The sequence below is a fragment of the Centroberyx gerrardi genome, chromosome 17 (genome assembly GCF_048128805.1).
Source record: "Centroberyx gerrardi isolate f3 chromosome 17, fCenGer3.hap1.cur.20231027, whole genome shotgun sequence".
Classification (NCBI taxonomy): Eukaryota; Metazoa; Chordata; class Actinopteri; order Beryciformes; family Berycidae; genus Centroberyx; species Centroberyx gerrardi.
Genome location: NC_136013.1, coordinates 10,413,365 through 10,434,616, shown reverse-complemented (window position 1 = coordinate 10,434,616; position 21,252 = coordinate 10,413,365). Strand labels below are relative to the sequence as shown.

General features: G+C 44.2%; 1 protein-coding gene across 1 annotated transcript in view; it reads left to right on the top strand.

Moving 5' to 3' along the window:
- Nucleotides 1-21,252, top strand: part of dph6 (diphthamine biosynthesis 6) — a 58,040-nt gene that overhangs the window by 12,274 nt on the left and 24,514 nt on the right. The window contains exons 4-12 of the mRNA XM_071902223.2: nucleotides 3,199-3,272; nucleotides 4,399-4,517; nucleotides 12,196-12,257; nucleotides 12,709-12,803; nucleotides 12,952-13,045; nucleotides 15,011-15,161; nucleotides 15,653-15,778; nucleotides 17,225-17,354; nucleotides 17,554-17,728. Coding sequence (XP_071758324.2) covers nucleotides 3,199-3,272; nucleotides 4,399-4,517; nucleotides 12,196-12,257; nucleotides 12,709-12,803; nucleotides 12,952-13,045; nucleotides 15,011-15,161; nucleotides 15,653-15,778; nucleotides 17,225-17,354; nucleotides 17,554-17,728 — 1,026 coding nt within the window. The remainder of the gene's footprint in view (nucleotides 1-3,198; nucleotides 3,273-4,398; nucleotides 4,518-12,195; nucleotides 12,258-12,708; nucleotides 12,804-12,951; nucleotides 13,046-15,010; nucleotides 15,162-15,652; nucleotides 15,779-17,224; nucleotides 17,355-17,553; nucleotides 17,729-21,252) is intronic.

Here is a 21,252-nt window from a genome sequence, read left to right as displayed (position 1 = left end):
AATACATTTGAACTACTCTTTTACTCTCTTACCAAGATGTATGTATATATAATTACAAAGTATATCACACACGCTACCTTGAAATAGAGTTTAATGGCCGTAGCGTTTCTTTGTGGAGCACGTCTGCTGGCCTTAATCTTCCCCACAGCTGACATCTTAATAACTCAACCCTCTCCATCCATTTCCACAGGAGACGTCCGGATGTGGGGGAAGGATTAGTTTAATGAATTTGACAATTAGTAACAGAAGTTAATGACTGCATGGGGCTAAGTACCCTGATGGACATGGCTGGGGGACTGAGGGCTTCCATTGCTCTGGGCCATAGATCCTCATTAATAGCTTTTCTGCCTGCTGGAGAGGACAAGGGAAGCCAGGCCAGGCCTTTGTTTAGTCTGCCTCTGACGGGGCTCCTAGGGGGTCCCACTGTTGCACTTCGCCAGGCCAGAATTAGTCCTGCTCTGGGCGCTAGTTAATGCGGGGCCTCGGGTCCTGGATCAGGTGAAGCTTCCTTAAATGAACCAGGGTCATTAAAGGTTGAAAAGGGAAAAGTGACATGGGATCACAGTGGGGAGGGGAGCTCTTTATTTGGATCTTGTGCCAACAGTCGTGAAGAAAGAGAAGTGGTGTGTAGGTTGGAGGAGTCCTGGTGACCTCTGCCTTGATTTATGTTATCGTTATCATAGCTTCTTACCCAGATCCCACCTCTAATGCAGTCAAAATACCATTTGGCCAGATAGCTCTCATAAAGATTTTATTATTATATATTATTATACTGTGGTTCATGAGCTACCTCGTAGCTTTTCAGGTATTCCCACTATAAACCATTTTGATAAATTTTTCAACTGGCATAAAATCACAGTTTGTATTTTTTACGGCATCATGAATACACACGGAACACTCCCATAATATCCAGCGCTACATTTATGCTTTTATGCCCCTCCACAATCATCCCTCCTACCTTTCCCACAGCGGATGAGAAAGTATGTCTAGAATTTGTAAAATCACATCTCTTAGTTTGTCCAGAGCAGCATTAGCTGCCCTCTCATTCCTGCCTGTCTCCTGATGATAGCTATAATGGCGACAAAAACATAACTGCATCCAAAAATAATCATTTTCCAAAGCTGTTTGCCAAAGGGTCTAGGAGCTAAAGTCTCCATTGAAAACAAGGGGTGTGTGAGAAAGTTGTCCCGTGTTATCATTGGTGGAGAGTCGGCCTGAGTATTCTACTGTAGTCTGTGTGATGATGTGTAGAGAGCCAGTGAAAAGAGAAACCACTTAATTGGTTGTGGCTGAGTCAAACCTCTGAGGCCCAAGTACCTACAACAGTCTGCCTCCAGAGAGAGATGGAGAGAGAGAGAGAGGGAGACAGAGACAGAAAGACGAGAGGAGGATCTGTTGTTCTCTGCTGCTCTGATTCTCTGATGCTCTGAAACGGGTCCTGCCAAATTTACAGCCAAGGGACCAAATTGGTGTTGATGCAGCACAACCCTTTAAACACTGGATGGTCTACCACTTTCCTCTCTCCCTCTCTCTCTCTCTCTCTTTCTCCCACTCTCTCACTCCTAATTTGCCTCTTTAGGAAGTGACAGTTGTATTTAGGGAAAAGGTTATCATTGTATTAGAATAGAGTGCTGGCCCTGAGGCTTACCTAGAATTACATGACAATGCCTGCAGCCCTCTTAGCTCTGTGCTGGGCTGAAATGTTATCAGTCTGGCTTAATTACTGTCACTGGGCAGCAGAATTGACTGTAATGCATATTTCAGTTTTGGACACACTGGAGGGATATGGAAACTTGAGTATTTAAACCCAAGTTCCGAAGATCCCTTGGTATTTAACTTTAGGTCAAAGAGTTAAATTCTCAGTCTGTGTGTGTGCATTCGTCTGTATGTGTTCAGCTTTGCCTTTTTACTCCACGTCCTTTACTGTGCCTAAAGGATGCTGTGTCTCTTGGTGTCTGTGCCATAAACACCACACACACACACACACACACACACGCACAGAGCACATCCTTTATCTGATTAGCTGGCACGCCTATGTGGAGCTGTGTATATGTGTGTGTGTGTTTGTGTGTATGTGAGGCACAGTGCGTCGCAGCACAGCGTCAGGCCCCAGGCAGGGCATGGATTTCATTTAGGAAAGTATCAAAGGTTTACACGCTGTTCGCTTTAATCAGCATGTTTATCAGGCAGAGAAAAATTGCAGGAAGGGACCACAGGGAGAAGGGGGGGTTATCTTAAGGACCAGTAGCCTGGGAAATTGATAATGGCTACAAGGTAATTTACTGGAGACTTGTGCATCCCTCCACCGCTTTTACCCTGGCCTCTCATTCTAATTACAGCCCATGTAATGTTCTAATGAAGCTGCAGGTGTGTGTGTGTGTGTGTGTGTGTGTGTGTGGGTATGCGCATGCATGCATTGCTTGCATGCGCGTGCGTGCGTGCGTGCGTGCGTGCGTGTTTGTGTATGTCACCCTGGATCAAGCCTATTCCACGAGAGAAGATTGAATGCATCTCAAGGCTGCGCCAGTATCTCTCGAGTGTGTAGTTGTCTCACTGTTTCTGAAATATGAATATGATATGAAAAGCAATTAGATTAGCCCTCAGCAGTATTAAAGATACACGCCACTCACAGACACAATACTCCACCGATGCTTTAAGTTGTCACTGCGGTTCCGTATTCAAGCTGGGTGTGTAAAGGAGGAAAGCTGCGGCCAGACAGTCTCATCTCCTGCTCACACTAGACCGCTGATAAGATCCAGGAACTGCAGCCTTTAGCAGCGGTGGTGCTGGTGCCTCCAGTCACACGCACACACACACACACACACACACACACACACACACACACACTCACAGACACATACACATAAACCTCCAGGGGATATGGGCTGGACCACAAAGGCCTTGATACGACCAGCGTGTAAACATCCCCACTGCATTGCTGTCCAATGAAAGGAGAGACCGGTCAGGACCCCGGTTCCACTGTCTGTTTTAGACTGTGTGTGTTTACATGTGTTTGTGTGGTTGTGTTCAGATTACACTTCAGAATATCATTGCATGTCGAGAAAGGAGTATTTGGCCCCATGGGACAATGACATCATATCACCATGACAATGCAATTTCACTGTATAATGGAATATTTGTGTGGTTAAGTTTCCTAAAGAATGATTTTCCTCCCTTTCCCTCTTTTCCTCCCCACAGGAAAAGGAGGGTGTCGAGGCGGTGTCTGTAGGGGCCATTCTCTCCGATTACCAGAGGGTCCGTGTGGAAAATGTGTAAGTCACACACACGCACACACACACACGTTACATGAACCATAATACACTCTCTAACTAAAATGCACACACACTGAATTTAGTCGTCTGAACTCGAATGACGCACACTCTGTGGTCCAATGAAGGAAAAGACTACATCCTCTGTAGTCTTTTCCTCACTGTGTGTTCCAAACTTGGAGTTTTGTTTACACACACACACACACACTGTTCACACACACATAGAGTTTTGTTTACACCATTTTGTTTAGACTAGCTTTGGTTCTATGGTGTGGCTCCATTTTTATGGGGCAGATTTCAAGAAAAGGCATCTAAACATCTCTGGATAGTCTGATTCATAGTAGTCAGTTTTTGGTGAAATTATAAAGCTGTACTTTTGCTTTAGGTGTGAAACATGGCTTTCCATGTTAGACGCAAATAGTCTCATCTGCAGGAAGGTGAGAGGGTCTCCTTGTAACATAGATACCTGTTACGTCTTTCTTATTCTTGTTTTATTCTCTTTCTCTTTCTTTTTCACTCTATCTTTCTTCCTTTCTCTTTTTTCCCTCTAGACTTACACCGATCGGACACATTGCAGCACAAGCCTCTCTTGTCTCATATTTCCAACAGAACCACAGAGCTCTCTGCTTATGAACAAATCCTGCTGTCAATCAACTATTGTTTCCCCACACACGTGTGCACGTACACACACACTCACACACTCACACCCTAGGCATTTCTTGAGCAGCAGACATTTATGCCGAGAAGTTTTAGCTCCAGTTACCTGCTTAGACCTGTGTGTGTGTGTGTGTGTGTGTGTGTGTGTGTGTGTGTGTGTGTGTGCGTGTGACACACATGTTTATGTGACAGACAAGGACAGCTTAAGATGGTGCCATCTTAAGATAATTACTCCTTTTGGGTTTCTCCTCTTCTCCTTGACAAAAGCCACTGGCACCAGTGACAGGTGGGAGTGTGTACTGTGGGACTATCACAGTGGCAGCCTGCCCACAAGTGGAGAAGGTGCCCAGTGCTTTTGGCTTTGAAGTTGCTCTGAATCTGGCAAGTTTTCAACATGAGCCCCTTTCCTCTCGTTCAACCTTCTTGTCTCCCCCCCCCCCCCCCCCTCCCGTCCCTCTCACCTGTTCCCCAGATGTTTGCGGCTGGGTTTGCAGCCCCTGGCCTACCTGTGGCGCCGTGACCAAGAGTCCCTGCTCTCCGAGATGATATCATCTGACCTCCATGCTATACTTATCAAAGTTGCCGCCTTTGGTGAGTTTGCGTCTCGCTCTCTCTTGTGTCTCCGGCAGCAGGTGAGCAGTCTGGTATCCCCTCCCCTCTGGTTATTGGCTTAGCCCTCACCCTTTTCACTCTCCAGACATGGACTGTAGGTTAAGGAGTGTTTAGCATGGGGATGAAAGGGACAGCATTTGGACGAGTGAAGGATGGGAGGAGGGAAGCAGGCGGGGAGGTGTAACCAGAGAGAGAGACAAGGAGAGTAATGCCCAAATCATTAATCTGAGGCTTAGCAGCAGTGTTGAGACTTGTGCCAGCGGCATAGGCATTGAAGCGGAGAACAATATGAAAAGATAAGAAGCAGGGGGGGAGGGGGTGTGATGGAAGAACAGAGTGGTATTGGGTGGAGGAGTCGGGGGTGGGGGGGGGGGCGGTTGGCAGTTGAGAAAGAATCACAGGTGATTGCCCCGCACATTAATGCAACCTGTCAATAAGTGCCGCACGTCCCCATTGTGTCAGAGGAGCGCTGCATTCTCTGCTTATGCATAACTCGAAATACATGGTCCGTGAAGCGAAGATTAAAATCTAGTATATCTCATTTACGTTTTTCAACTGCTTCAGCACTGAAGGAAGAGGTTAATGTGGTGTCACCTGCTCTCTACCTGCCTGTTTTGGAGCCCGAGGATAGGAATATCAGATTACAGAATAAGAGAAGGAGAGAGAAAAAAAGTTTTCTTTTTTCTTCTCTTGGGTACACGGTGTTAAGATTCCTACCCTTAGATTCCTACCTGTATCTACTTGACAGTGAAGCCGGATCCCTTTTGACGGTGCCAGTGATAAATGATAATTACGACCACAAATGGTTCTTTTTACTCTCAAACTACTCATGGCGATAGATCATCATGTAGACACTGTTTACGTGCTCTTAAGTGCTTGTTGTCACCTCTGGTAGCAATCAGTTGAAAAGGGGTCCCAGCTGACTGATGACCCGCAGAGCCGAGCAGCATGTTCAGGATTCTCTGCATATCTCTCAACACTGCTCAAATAGCCTCTCATGGAATGCATATGATAAGCCATTTATCTTTGGTACTGTATCTGCTGGACTCATTTCTCATTTTTGATGGTTTAATGATTAAGGAATTTTGTGCAATAAATATCATTATAGCTTATAGCTTGTCAGACGCTTGTCAGTGGGGAGAGGATGGTCAGAATCCTCTGTTTTTGTTGTGTTTGAGACCGAGGATACTTGTAATTATTGTTTTCTGGTCAAAGTCAATTTTTCTACCCATTACACTTTCACTCTTGACTTGTGTATTGTACTCAGGTTAGGCCTAACTCTGCCTTTAATATCAGTGATCACACTTTTCTCCCTGCCACCCCGCTTGAGCACAGTGAACTTGCAGCAGCTAGAGGAAAGGAGGTAATTATGCAAATACATGTCTTTTTAACAGCGTCATCTTCATTTGGTGGCTGAGACAAAGGCGCTGTGTGTCTGGGCTGCTGGTACTGCTGTTGTGTTTGCTAAATGACCCTTCTGGAATAATCCACACGCAGAGAAAACGCCTCACCTTGAAGGCCTCAGTCACCCTGCGACCCAGCTACCTCCGCCAAGCTTTCAACCCTTCTCTAAACACAACCTCCTCTAAAAGCAAATTCTCCACATTTTTTTTGAAGATTATAATTAGAAAGGAAAATTACCTCGGGTGCCTTGGAGTGTGTATCTTGGCCTCCCACTGTAGGTGTTTGTGTGTGTGAGTGTGTGTGTGTGTGTGTGTGTGTGTGTGTGTGTGTTTTGGCTACAGGTAGAAAGGGAAGATCTTATCACCCCTGACTCCTCACCTGTCCCGAGGCAGGGGTAATTAGAAAGGAGAGAATTGAATAGGGGTGCAAGCGCCGAAGGCACTTTAGGCACCACTCATATAATTGCAGCTTTGGTGGGAGCAGGTCTGAGCAGTGAGGTGTGCTGTTTGGGGGAGATTGGGTGACAGAGGGGCGTACCTGGGGGCCTTTGGTGTTTGTGTGTGTGTGTGTGTGTGTGTGAGGGAGAGAGAGAGAGATTTGGGAGGATTTACTTGTGCAGACCTCAGGAGGAAATAAAAACAACTCTCACAGGGCAAAGGTTAAGGCTGCATCTGAAATGACAGCCAAAACAGCTTATGATATTTTGTGGTACATTTGCACAGTATGACGCGGGCTCAGAACAGTGGGAGGTCGTCGGAGCTTAATATTCCTTCATTACCTACTTAGAAAGACAGGTGGAAATTAGCAGTGAACGGATAAAGAAAAAATACTTCTTGTCTTTAAGGGAGGAGATATTCTGAGATGACAAATCCCTGTGGTGAAAAGACAGCTGTCCAAATGCAGGATGATCCTCTAAGTGAATTCTCTAGAAGTGTTCATTTGCGTGCTGATGGCAGACTAAAACCACAAAAGAGAGAAAGAAGATTTTAGTCTTTGAAGATGCCAAATTGCGTGTAGTTGAACTTTCTGAGTCTAAGCCTATGGATGTCAGGAAATGCTTCTCATTAGTGAAAAGCATTGCCTCCAATGGGAAATGTGTATTTGTTGGTTAATTATCCCTTTATCATACAATATCTTTTTTGCTAACCGTGGTAATTGGCGATTCCAAATGCCAGTATTAAATATTCATGTAATTAGTTAATTGATTGATTAGTGCAGGTGTGTATGAGGGCACAGGTTCAGTGCGCTGTGCAGCAGTTAATTGGTCCTCAGCTCCAGAGATAATTGGCATGTGTGAAATCAAGGTCTATCTGTCGGAAACCTTTTATCACTGCATGATCTTTTACCCTTCACACGAACATACCCTTTGTGTTACGAGGAAGAGAATTTATCACTGCATCATGAATTGCTTTCACTGATCACCTCACCCACTTAAAGACACTGAATATAATTTAATATACACTTAAAGTACGATTAATGTTCAAAGACAATAAAAAACGCTACTTTTGCCATTTGTTTCAATGTGCTAGGCAGTGACTGGGCAATTCAAATACCATTCTTTCCTCTCCTATACATTTACATTTAATTTTTTTAGCTTAAAGATACTCTTATCCAAGGAAATGTACAATGAGTGCAAAGCAGAAATAGATTAAATTCCAAGATCATCAGCATTTCAAGCAACCAATACTAAGGAATGCAAAATGTCCAGGCAATAGGCAACATATGTTCTGTGCCCCTTGAATATTTACGTATAACCGCAAAGTACGTAAAGAAACAACAACTCCTGAAAGTGAGTGTGTTGTTTTCTAACCCAGGCCAAAACTTTGAGACTACTGTTTTAATCTGTTGTTGACGTTCTCTGTACCACTGTCCGTAAAGCACTGAGGCACTGACACAATTAAAGAAGCTTTAAGGCAATTACAGTACATGATAAACTAGTGGCCTCGGGTTGTACAGTGTAACCTTGACTTGGGTCACATTGTGTTTAGCCTCCTGCTAAGCGTCAGGGTCAGTTGCTTTTCTATATAGTCGAATCAGAGCCTATCGTATATCAAAATTTCAATTTGGTCATCAAAAGAAAAACAAATTCTCAGTTATCAATACATTGATTATGAGAAGCTTTTCACTGTCACGTTTTGATTAAAATTACAGTGACTACATACCACGTTTGATCAGAAGTTGCTGTCCCACAGCAAGGCAAAATGCATGAAGGGATAACTCTTAAGCTTGACATGTTTAGGTAAACAGACACCCATTTTACCTGCCTTTCTCGTTGACCTTGACTTTCTCTTGCCAGTTCAATCACATTGATGTCTTTAAACAGATTGTTATTGTAAGGGTCAAGGTTCAACTGAAGTAGCCTTTAACAGTATAAGTAAGATGGGCAGCAATAGTTTCACATTTATTTCACTTATGTTTTCATTTAGTTTGAAACCTGCAAAATCTCAGCATAAATTACACATTGGACCTAGATTTGAATTAGAATAAAATTAGAATTCTATAAACCTAATAAATAGATTCATTAAGTTCCACAGTTTTAAAGATTAATTCTCTCCAAGACTTCCACTATCTAGCATATGTCCAATATGCTTATAACTACTTATAACTAATTTCTCCTTTTTGATTTGTTGAATTGAAAAGATTTCATCTTGATGTGGTTGCTACACAATTCATGCTGCCTATTATTCTGTTCACAGACATTGAATTTCAGATAAGAGCCTGACAAATTTCACATATAACCTTAATCTTATCATCCTTTGTATGGCGCAGCCTCCCTCCCCTTCTCTCTCTTCCCCTCCGTTCTTTCTTTCCCTCTCTCTCACTTGCGAAGATTAGGTGATAGTGAGCAGCTATTGTTTTGGCGCAGGTCTTTGAGAGTGTTGTTCAAAGGCTGATGCCGCTCACCTACTAGGGAGGAGATGCTTATTTCATGCATTTAAAAGCTAAAATGTTACACATCATGAATCCAATTTTCTCTGCCTTTTCTCTCTGAAGGCAGGGATTAAAGCCGAGCTGTCAGCTGGCATGCCAGATCTTAAGACAACCCGCGGATGTCTGCGATACTTCGCTCAGCTCGGCTCAGACGGTATCTAGAATCTCCCAGCTTCTAATTTAGCATTAGGCTCAGTAAGCAAAATCACAGGCGGTTTCAATTAAATAGGTAAGTCACTGCTGTGGGCTTACACGAATCAACCTGTTAAAGGTGAGCGGAGGCCAATCATGATCGTTAAAAAGAATTAGTACGAGTCTTTGCTCTGGAAATAATTGCCATTGACTTTTACAAGGGTAGAAGAGAGAGCATCATATTCTGTAGAGTTCAGAAGGGGAACATGTTTTTATCTGAGAACTCTGGCTTTTGGTCCAAGGATTGTGTTTCAAAAGCCAATTTTTATGCGTGATCAAAGGGTTTTCCAGATTTTGCAAGTTATTGTAAGCGTACTGTGGTATGGTTTAACTTGTTATATTGCGATAAATTCCCATCACTTTCCACTTGCCTCAGTGTTTCTTGCTGTCTGATGAGGTCCTGCATACGATATGCCTTTTTTAAGATCTCCCACCTTTCACCATTTTCTCATGTCTGAAGACAAAACTGGCTTGATTGTTTAAATGGCTCTTGGATTCCTGGTAAACTTTTTATTCCTTGCTAATTTCAACCTCTTAAATGTCGACGAGGCTTTTAAAAAATGCTCTCCCTCATTACTGGACTCCCTGGTTTTAAAGTTCACTGAATTTAATTGCAGTTTTATAGGATAATACGGGATAAAAAGCCCTTTTAAAGGAGAGCCATTCCTCTCAGTCTCTCTTAGGGAAGCTCCTCTCTCTCCAAAGTGCGGTCTTGCTGTCTCTGGCGGCAGACTAATGGCAGCTTCTAGTGGGCTTATTTGGGTTTAATGTGGCATAATGAGGTTAGGTAATTGGGTTTAGGTCAAGTTGTAAAACAGGTTGAGAGGAGACAGGGATGTGAAGATCATGTAAATGAGTGGTGTTAGATCGCTGAAGGCTCACACTGGTGGCTACTCAAAGACTTCTTAAAGCATGTATTGTACAAGTACGAACTCATTCCACCTATCTTCATTTCTAAACTGTTTCGGTAACCTTTAGTCAATTAGGAACATCAATTAAGAAACACTCATACAAGTGTAAAGTGGTCTTAGGAGAAATGCCATCACGTTAATGCCGTCTTTGCATCATTTTATCACTCATTCCTGTCTCCTGCGTTTCCATCCTCCTCCTCCCTCCCTGTAAATATCAAATCATGTATCATATATTATTTAAGAGTTAGGAAGTTAATGAACATATTAAAAAAGCGACATCCCCTCAGCAATTTGAAGCCAATCATTAAAATTTGTTAAAAGGCATGACTAATTAAAGAGGATATTTAAATGGGATTGAATTTTAATGCTTTTTTCTCCCTCCTTATTACCTTTGTGGCAGGGTTAAGATGAGAGGATGTCGAGATTAGATATTCTCACACTAATTAAGACCACGGATCCCCTGGGAAGAGAATAAGGGCCTGCTCATTCTCTCCCTCCACACTCACTCTATCCTCATTCTCTCCCTCCCTCGCTCCGCTGTGGCCCTCCTTCACTCCCCCGTCTTGCTGGACCACTGGGGCCCGGAGGAGAGGCACAGCTGGGATTAAGATGAAACCGGGATGAGATGCAATGTCCTTCCTTCTCCTCTTCCTTCCCTTCCCTCTCGCCTCCCATTCGTCGCTCCCCGAGGGGCCGCAGATGACACGTTAACCTTTGAGGTTGTCAGGTCATGAGAGAAGAGAGATTCTCACATTACGATTAACTTCGTTCCTCTAATTAAACACATGAACGTGCAGATGAACAGGACCATATGATGCCTCAGAAGAGAGGGGGTAGATTGGATTTTCAGAGAAATTATTAGGGACAATTCTGCAAATTCTTTTTTATTGCGATGGCATTCCTGTCACAACTCCACATCACTCTGTATAGGTCATCAGTAACTTGTTAATGATTATGTCAATCAATTAATAGGCAGGCACAGTGAGAGGAAATGGAAAATGTTGGAGAATGAGGCAAGCCGCTGCCAGTGGCCATCAAGACGACTTTTTATGTTCTAGTAATCTTGCCCTCATATGGTGAGATCATAGCCAGGCGTGTTACACTAAAAATCATGGCAGGGGTACGTGGCTGCATGGTTTGAAATTCACTAAAAGTTTTGCACTAAAACTTTCCCACTCTCTTCCCGTTCCTGTGTTTTTATTGTTCTATACTTTGCACACGGGCATCTGGTACGCTAAGTGCTTTTGTTTTGTGTTTTCATTATGATTGTTCTGTTTCTGTTCTGAACAGTGAGGAAGGTGCAGTATGAGCGCTGGCTTGTGTGTCTGTGTTTTCTTTATATGAGGGGTTGTTTACCGGGTGAGAGGGAGTTCAGCGTGGCGCCATCAGGAACAGGTGTCAGGAAGACGAAGCGGGATTTAGTGTCACGAAGGGAGTAAAAGCTATCAACACTTAACAAGCTGAGTAACGTGTACACTATTTAAGTACACCCTTTTATTCCAGCTAATATGTTCGTAATCCCTAAATAGGACTGATCAAAGCGGTAATCTGGTCTTGATCAGGGAATCTTCTTAAAAGGGCAAGGCGATATGGCAAAGGGCTGGTTTTTTTTTTTTTGTAGAAGTATACTTTACTTCTTGGTTTTTCTGTTTGGGGAGCAAGAGCCAGTGAGCTTGTATTTTTAGGAGTGTGGCACCACTGGGTATGCATACAAAGCTCTCCTCCACCCTTCTCTTCCCCTCCTTCTTTTCTCTCCCATGCCTGTGAGTCACTTCCATGCACCATTTCAGGGGAAGGGGAGGGAAAAGGCAAATAAACAAGATCTCTTTCCAAAGTTTATGTTCTCAAAGGGAACTAGATGAGGAGGAGAGGGGGAGGAGGAGGAAGGGGGAGGGGTGGGGGGGGGGTGGGGGGGTGCTTCGGCCAGCAATTGAAAACTGTTGCCCTTACCCGGAGAGATCTGTGTACACTACTTGCAAAGTCAAACAAATAGATCCAGGGTGCAGGTTTACGTGTGTGTTTGTGCGACTGCCCGTAAACCTCCCTGCCTGTCATCTTCAATCACTGTTCTCTGTTCCTGATCAGGCCTCTCTCTCTTTCCGTACGTTTGTGTCTGTGTGTGTGTGCAACTGTGTTTGTGTGTGTATTTCTGTGTGTGTGTGTGTGTGTGTGTGTGTATCTCTGTATGTCTTTGTGTGTGTTTCTCACATGGGTACCAGGCCTGGATCCAGAGAAGCACTTAGGAAAACCTCTGGCTGACATGGAGCCCTATCTGAAACAGGTCACATACTGGTAGATACTCTGCCACCTTGTTTAAACTCTTGACTTGCAGTACTTGCTTGTATTTCTTTTTGTACATCATCTGTTCACAATCAGCAGTCAGGGTGTCTGAAGTTCCTGAAAAAGTCTTAAAATGTCTTAAAGTATATCAATCTTAAATACAGTTATACATATTATTGAACTTTACATTTCAGAAACTGTATTTATTGTGAGAAATCATCCCAGTCACGCAGACCTATATTCTCATAGGTGTACTGTTTTCATATTGGTCTTATGTTTCATGCTAACTGGTATTAAAAAGGTTGAATAGAGGCTTAATTTGAACTAGCAGACACCCTGGTAATGTAAGTGCTTCTATTACTTTTGTAGACTAAATTATGTGATTGAAGTGAAAGTGACACAGTAAAAGGTGATTGTTTATTTTAATGAGGTGTTTTGTTTTTGGTGATTAGCTCTCTCAGAAGTATGGAGTCCATATCTGTGGGGAAGGAGGCGAATATGAAACCTTCACCCTTGACTGCCCTCTCTTCAAAAAGAAAATAGTAATGTGAGTAGAGTATTATAAACAGACAGGTATTTGTCTGTTTTAGAACACAGTTACTGTTTTATCAGTGTGTGGCTAGTTTAACTTTAGAAAGTGGTGTGAATTTGTCCAACAGTGTATGAACGTTTTTTTCTTTTTTTTTCTTGTGCAGTGATGCAATGGAGACAGTGATCCACTCTGCAGATGCCTTCGCTCCAGTTGGCTACCTGCGCTTCACCGAGATGCACACCGAGAACAAAGACGGTGTGAGTCAAACTTCTGAAGGAATCCAAGAGTATAACGTGTTTCACAAATAACATCAATGCTGTTCAATGTTGAATCAATAATTTTGCAACAAAAGTTAGAGTCGCTCTGGGGTTGATTATTCTAAAACCACTTTGAGGGCAAAACAAACGCAAGAACAAAACCGTTGCCCTTTGGTGTCTGATAACTTTGTCGACGAGAGGAGAAAAACAGCACTGTAGGGCGCGGGGTAGATCAACCTCCAGAGGGCCTCTCTCTTGCTCTCGGTCTCTCCCTTCATCCCTGGCTCTCTCTCCTCTAGCCCCACATGGCCTACTTTGACGTCTGCAATATTCACTGCTGCCTGAAACTAGGCCCAGCTTAATAAACATGTCTGCTCACATTAAGGCGCTTTGCATTCAGGTAGCTGGCTAAGCGGACGCAGGCGGGGGTTGGGGGGGAGGCGGTAGGCACTTGGGTTTGGTATATTAGAAGGAGCTGAATGGGGGTCCGTAGACTGGAAGGGTGACACTTTACTTCCAAACATTTTACTTCCCATGCAAGGGCAGACATTTTTAGAATCCTGAATTTACTGTGAGAAAACTGCGGCGGTGGAGACATAGGCCTCATTTATCTGTACTGTAATTACTCCGGTTCAAATTGTCCGTTTTAATAAGACACCCACTAGTTGACGAGGGTTCCTGGCAACGGGAGATGCTGCTTGCAGCGCAGTTGTAGTGAATGTTGCAGGGGGTTTGAGAGTGTGTAAGGGTTACACAGAGGGAGGGTACCAGCCTGTGACCGGGCACGTCTCCAGGGTCCTGCATGTGTTTGTATGTGCACGTGTGTTTCTGTGTACATGTGTGGATGTGTTTCTTTTTCTTTTTTTTTGTTTGTGTGTGAGACTGTGTGTGAGAGAGAGAGAGAGAGAGAGAGAGAGAGAGAGAGAATTCCTATTTGTGGTCCTGTGTATGTGTATCTGCATGCTACCCTATTGGGTGGGGGCTGGGACTGTTATGGACAGAAAACATACCCCCTCTCCCCACAACCTCAGTGACCCTCCAGCATCACTCCCTACAGCTATATATTTTTTACTCCCCACCCCACTGCTCCCACCCCCTTCACACAGACACACACACATACACACACACACACACACAGCCCCTGTAGCCCCCCCCAGGTTGCTGGGGGAAGAGCAGGGAGATCCAGGGCCTGGGAGGGGAGGGGGGAACCAGGGGAGAACCTGCCCTGGTTCAGCCTTCTGAAGCTCTTCTCGTCAGGGTGACAGATCCGCGGTGACACCAGCACTAGAGGAAACTGCACCGGGCTCAGGGGGTGGGGATGGACCGCCATCATTTGCCCTCCGTTAATGCTAGTCAAGCTATTTTTCGTGCTGGCCAGGAGAGAGGGGCTGAAGTATAATTAATTTGATTATCATATGGCCTAATGCAGTTGACAGCAGATGAGGGGGGTGAATGAGTGTTGGGCAGGGTGAGGGGAGGGGGGTGTTGAGGAAATATGAAATATGTATTTTAATGTGTGACGCCCCAGCAGGATTTGGCAGGTAATATGTACGCCTTAGAGAATGCTAATGATTTGTTATTTAAAGAAGTAGCAGAGTGTTGAGGCAAAGTATAAATAAACAGATGAATAAAACACTACTCCGGTGAAATCCAAAGCATGTCTCACGCACCCAGTCATGAGTTTTGACTGACAGCCAGCATGATTGAATCTACAGTATCAGAAAACTCTCTCCACTCCCTATTCGCCTAAATCAAGAATATGTTAGCATGTTGTTTCATATTCATTCACCTTGAAGTTATATGTGTCTGGGCCCTCGTCGTGGAAAACTGACACACACACTGCCAGCTTGGTGGGGTATTGAAAAGCTCGGCTAATTATACTGCGTTTTGTCTGTCTTTGCAAAAGGCTCGGCGTTGTTTGGTGGGCGTTTGGCCTGATGTATTCCCTGTGGTGTTTTATTGCAGGATGTGGTGGCGAGAGCTTTGCCCCATGGTAGTTGTCCTTGCCAGAACGCCATTGACAAGATGACTGAGGAGGTGGAATATGCTGATCAAGCTGAAGACAACCAGCAAGAATTTACATCAAATTGTGACCTTAGTTGTCAGTGGGGCCGTGGTGAGATGCGTTTATTGTGAGACATGCGGTGGGATGTACGTGCCAACATGCGTGCACGTGTGTGTGTGTGCGTGTGTGTGTGTGGGTTTCTGTCTGTGCGCGTGTGCATGCATGTGTGGGTGTGTCGGATGATATCTGAGTGTGTGTTCCCAGAATCTGTGTCATGCGGCCAGTGTCATGATGCTACTGTTTTTGAGTGATTGTTTGACAAGGGCTGTCATTTCTGCAACATATTTATGACAGTCTTTGAATTCATTTCTCCTCTGATACAATCCACCCATGCATGAATTACATCTCATATATGCCCTGGTTATAGATGAAAAAAAAAAAAAAAAGAAATAGCATGTTTATTTTTACATCCTAAAAGTCTAGATCAAACATAATCAACATGTGACTAGGAATTTGCAGTGCAGAGTGCATCAATTTTTTTTTTGGCGAATTCAAACCTGCTAACCCTCTTCCTCTTCATGGCATTGTATCTCTTCTTCCAGAGCTTCCTCCATCCTGCTCACCGAGAAGCTCTAGGGGCTATCAGTGGATCTCTGGCATCAACGGGCTTCGGAGCAAAGACCCCGGGATCCAGGGCCAAACCACAGCAGCTTTCACACTGCTGCAAAGTAAGGGAGAGCGCGAGAGAGAGAGAGAGAGAGAGAGATCGAAAGAGAGAGAGAGAGAGAGAACACTTCTGAAGAAAGTGGTGTACCAGAGCTCCGACAACGCTCTTAAATATCTCTAAGCTCAGAAAAGCACAAGGAACTACTAGAAAATTCTTTTTTGCCTCTCTGAAATCGCACAAGCAAACGGCACGCAGAAAGACACACAAGTACGCTAACCCTAAATAATCCATGTTCTCTTCGATCAAATAAAAATTAGATCTTTTATATGATCAGAGGGAGACGGTACGGGATTCCTTTGTCCAGGGGGGATTTAAGCTACTCAGTACAACAGATATCGGAGGGCTTGCTGTACTACACGGCTCGCTTTAGCCCCCCAAAAAACCAATGAGGGAAAAAAAAAGATGGGGAAAACTTCTTTGTCCCCTGGGTGCCTCTTTCTTCCTCCTTGTTGTGTTAGCAAAACACACTTGAGGAGGTGCGGCAGAGCTTGAGAAATCGTTCTTTATTCAAAAACGCTTGTCTAAAGCCAGCAGGCGAAGCCCCATGTGTCAGAGACTCCGTCCGTCACAGGGACGGGATAGCGAGCGGGCCACCAAACAAGGACAGGCACTTCAAATTAACCCAAACCCAAGCCTCTCTTTAAACACACACACACACATACACACACACACACACGCACAGTGCAGTCATGTTGGGTGGGTTATCGTTTTTGCCCTGCAGAACTTTTAAAGTGCACGCTTTTACAGAGTATCTCAGTCTTTTTTTCTCTTTCTCTTTTTTGATGGAGAAAGAGAAGCGAAAGATGAAAAGCATATTTAATGTTTATCGTGGTGCTCGGCTGAACAGCCTTCACAGTGCAGAGACAATATTAAACAAGTTAATATTTAATGAACAACCTCTTTGTATGAGGGCGAAGTAGTCTGAGACGCTAGCGTCGGCGAAGGAAAAACAAACTTGAAGCTCTTTCACATGATTGTAGGGAGAAAGGCTTTGCTTTGAGCCCTTGCTCCTCCGTTTGCATCCACAGCGTGCCATGTGTACGCATACTGTGTTGGACTGTGCTGTACGGGAGGGGACAAACACCATTACCACTTAAAAGCTGTCTCAATGGTAAACATATTTCAAGATGGATTTGTTGCGGCGGGTAACAAATGTCAGACAAAACTTGTTCACCTGTAGACTGCAATGGTGACAGTCTTCAAATGGCTCTTTAAATGGATCACATCAGTGGGTATAGCATGGCACTAACACTGCCAGTTTGATTCCCACTGGCACCATACATAAGACAAATGCGTACACTCTTGGAACTGTAAGATAATTTGCATAAAAGTATCCACCAAATCTGCATATATTAGGTAAGGTAAGGTAAGGTTGTGGTGGGTGATAGGTTATGCTACTGAGCTTATGTTAGGCTAATGTGATTTATAATGTGTTCCCCCTCTCCAGGTGAGTTGGACAACAGAGGCTGGAAGATGAAGCACATTGTCCTGGTTCACCTCTATGTAAACAGCATGGAAGACTTTGGTCCCCTCAACACAGTCTATAAGAAGCACTTTGGCGTTAACCCTCCGGCCAGGTCGGGGAGCACACACACACACACTCGCACACACCTTTCTGTCTTTCTCTCTCTCCCCTCTCTCTCTCTCTAAGGGAACACCTTCATGTAGTCTAAACTCTAAAGCATTTCGCTGCAGTATACAGTACTTTCATCCTCCATGAAAATTCTTACCACAGCATTCTTCCATCTACCTACATTTCCCTTCTTTTCCTCGCAGGGTGTGTGTCCAGGCTCCTCTACCTGCTGGTCAGCTGCTGCAGATGGACTGTCTGCTCCACGACTGGACCGAGCCCCTGGAGGACGGCTCCTTCCACCAGAGAGAGGCCCTGCACGTCCAGGGCCTGTCCCACTGGGCCCCAGCCAACATCGGGCCCTACAGCCAGGCCCTCAGGGTAAGGCTCCAAGGCCCACGGCGGGGAGTAGAGCTGGTGTGGGTGTTGTAGGTTTCAGTGGTGGAGGGTAGCAATGCTGGCAGGTTGAATTTAGTTGTGGCCATAAAGGAAAACATTTGCTCAAGTCTAATCTAATGCGTTGTTGAAGGAAATCCTTTGTTGGGCACCTTGTTATTTTTCTTCAGTTTAACGCATGTTTGCCAGCAAAAAAGCCCACCAGGACGAATTTTATTCATCCAACAAGCATTTTCTATCCAAATTTCAAACACCTTCTTCACATCACTGGTTTGGCTACTCAAATGCAAGCGACAGCAAAGCATCTCCCACAAAATCCCCTGATCCGTTTGGGTGGGACATAGCCCAAAACAAGGAGCATTGTTTTCTCTTCTTTGTGCCATTGTTAGCAAAGCAATGAAAAGTCTCACTATAGGAAGGTAAGTGGTGGGTTGATGGAGGACTACCAAGGATCAAATTAATTAATGATCTAATTAACCATGGATCTTGCTGGTGTAGCGTCATTGTTGTGTTTGACTCTTACAAAGCCGTCATACAGCTGTTGAAGTCCCTCAGATAACATGCACAGTACTTTGCGTGCGTCTCTCTCTTGTCTGTTTATGTGTGTGTGTGTCCGTGCGTGTGTGTATAATTGTTGTTTTGTGTGATAGTTTGTTCTCAATAGTACTTTTGTGTATACATGCAAATATGTATCTCCATTATAGTGGGCAGTATGTATCCATGTTTGCACTTGTTTGTAAAGTTACGAACGGCCTAACTTCTTTCATATTGTTTCAAACCCAGAAAGAATGTTACATTCAAAGGGAGAGCAGAGGAAGTGTGGGCCGTGGTTGCACGGTTGGCTTGGTGTTCTGTTTACCCAGTGTGTATTATATGGGATTACACTTGTCAAGGTACTGTCAACAAGGCTAGTGTCCGTCTCCTCCACACTGTCCTTGATCCCCCAGCCAAATCCCTCTATGAGTGAGAACATGTGTGGATCAGCCATTCATTTAGAGCTTGAAGGCATATCTCACCAATGTGTCACCGAAGCCCAGAGGATCCTGTGCAGTTTGGATTCTTGTGACGTTACCTATAGAGTCGGGTTTGCTTTTAACATGCCAGCAATGCGCGATTTCCTCAATGGAGTCTCATTGAGACATGAAATTGAAGTGAGCTGTGGGCCTGTACTGTTGCCTCTGGAAAACAACATAATCTCTCGTTCTCCTAATGATCTTTCATATCCAAAGCAATTTGAGAAAACAATGAGAGGAGTTTGTTTGCTCAGAGCTGTGCGGCGCTCTCGACGACCCTGCGTCGTCTCCCAGTGTGTCTGCTCCTCCTCCACGCTACAACGACTTAATTAGATCAAAAATGTATTAACAACTCTTCAGTACATCCAGAGATTTTTACATATTGATACAATTACCCCCTTGCTGTGAGCATGCAGATGTGGTCCCCCCCCCCCCATGACTCCATCTTAATGACAATCTTCCGTGGTGACTGTTGCTGTGTGACGCCATGGCGACAGGGCTCCGGCAACAACGGAGACGGAGAAGCTGCCATCTGAGACCAAATAACCTGGAGCCCTCCACCTACCCGGTGTCTGGAAAATAATTAGTAATTAAAAGTAGAATCCCGCTATACAAGGGGGCTGGATGGGGGTTGAACATCTCAAATGATGAATTTGTGATCTTAATTATTTCCTGGAGAATGTCATCGGTCTTGTGCAACAGAGGTATTTTTGTAAAGATCCTTTTAAAGGGACGGTGACACATGCCTTAATGGATAAAATGAATAGCAAATAGCTGAGTGATTGCGGTTAATTGTTTATAATCTTGCTTGTGGTCTGACAGAACCTGGTTCCTCAATAGTGTTGGGCCACGCAAGCCATTTTTAATGTTCATGTGTGGTTGAAGTTAATTAGGGCTATGGATTGATCGATGTCCGGGTCTATTGGGAGCAGAGCATTCGTGTGACAAGTGTCCAGTGGTTTGAGAGACAGCACATGGCTGCTGACAGGACATGGCACTCTGGCCCTGCAGGATTTGACTAGGGCTCCACAACGAGGGCCGGTACTGGTGGAGGTGCAGAGGAACCGCATTAGGGATTGGCATGTGATGGATGCTGGACCTTCAAGCTCCATCCATCCATTCATCTATCTGCCCGGCTTGTCATGTCTCTCAGCCTCAGCTCTCGGGAACGGCAGGCTGACTGGCTGTCGACGCGGCCTGGCGAGCTGACAGATTCAGATCGGACTTGATTTAAAGAATTAGTTAACCTTTATGACGTCACAGCTGGGGGGCCCTCGGTGTATTGTATGTTAATGTGCGGTATGACAGTGGTTTAAGTAAAATCAGCCGCAAGCTATAAAGACAAAAACAGTGATTTAATTTATGGTTTGTTTTTTCACTATTTCACATTGGTCCCATTCCTGATTAACATGAGTTTGGAGGTTGCATTTAGCATAATAGTTATGATATTGTTAGTGAGTGCAGTAAGATCAAAGTTCTTGCAGCCAATTGTTTTTTGTTTTGCTGTGTTGATATTTATCAGAGATCTAATGCAAATTCTGCCATCTTTTGGTCTCAATTTGCATAATTTAATTAAGCTATCAGAAATGCCACTGTTTTATTACATCAATCACTTCATTGAAAACAACAAAAAAACATGCCCTCAAACAGCCAGCAGTTTTATCACAAAATATCAAAACACATTTTCTCATTACAACATCAGCCAAGTAATGGCATGCTCTTAAAAGAAATAAAGTTATTACTGCATTTTCTCCCAGTTGTTGCATTGAATGAGCTTTTAAACCCACTCTGCTGCATTAACATAATAGCAGGAAAGAAGAGCATGGGCCTATTTTTTAGCCAGTGATGGTCCACATTTTTATACAGAAATCCATTTGTACTCATAACAGACGATTAAGCTTGTGAGTTGCCAGACGGAAGAAATTGACCCATCATTTACCAAAGTCATAGTTAACAACAGGAGTCCCAAATTGCTGGATTTTTTTTCCACATCTATTTGAATTAATGCTGCCTGTTCCGTCACATTCCCTTTGGAACAGCATTTACAGAGGCAAACACAATAGCCAAACCATGTCTGAATAGAAACACTATCAGTTGAATGGTTGTTAAACATCTCCTCTTTCCTGTTAAGGTAAGTGGCTCACCCCTGGGATATTTGCTGGGAAATTATACTCACTGATCAGATTCTGTGGGGTGTGTTTGGGGAGCTGACAGTGCTAGCCTCAGGTTGCTGGTGAACGCTAACCCTTTGCCTCATTCCCCTAATTGTGAGTGACAGTCAATATTGTGGAAGACTCTCTTGCACGAGCCCGCGATAGGATTTGCATTGGATTTTGAAAATTGTCAAAGTGGACCGTGAGGCATCAGGAGGAAAGTGGATCTGACGTTGCCAATTGGCATCAAAGGGAGGAGTGGACTGCGGCGGATGGTAGAATTTGAATAATCTTCTTACAGGAGCCTAAATGCCTTTAAAACAATGAGCTAAGCTTTGTCTGA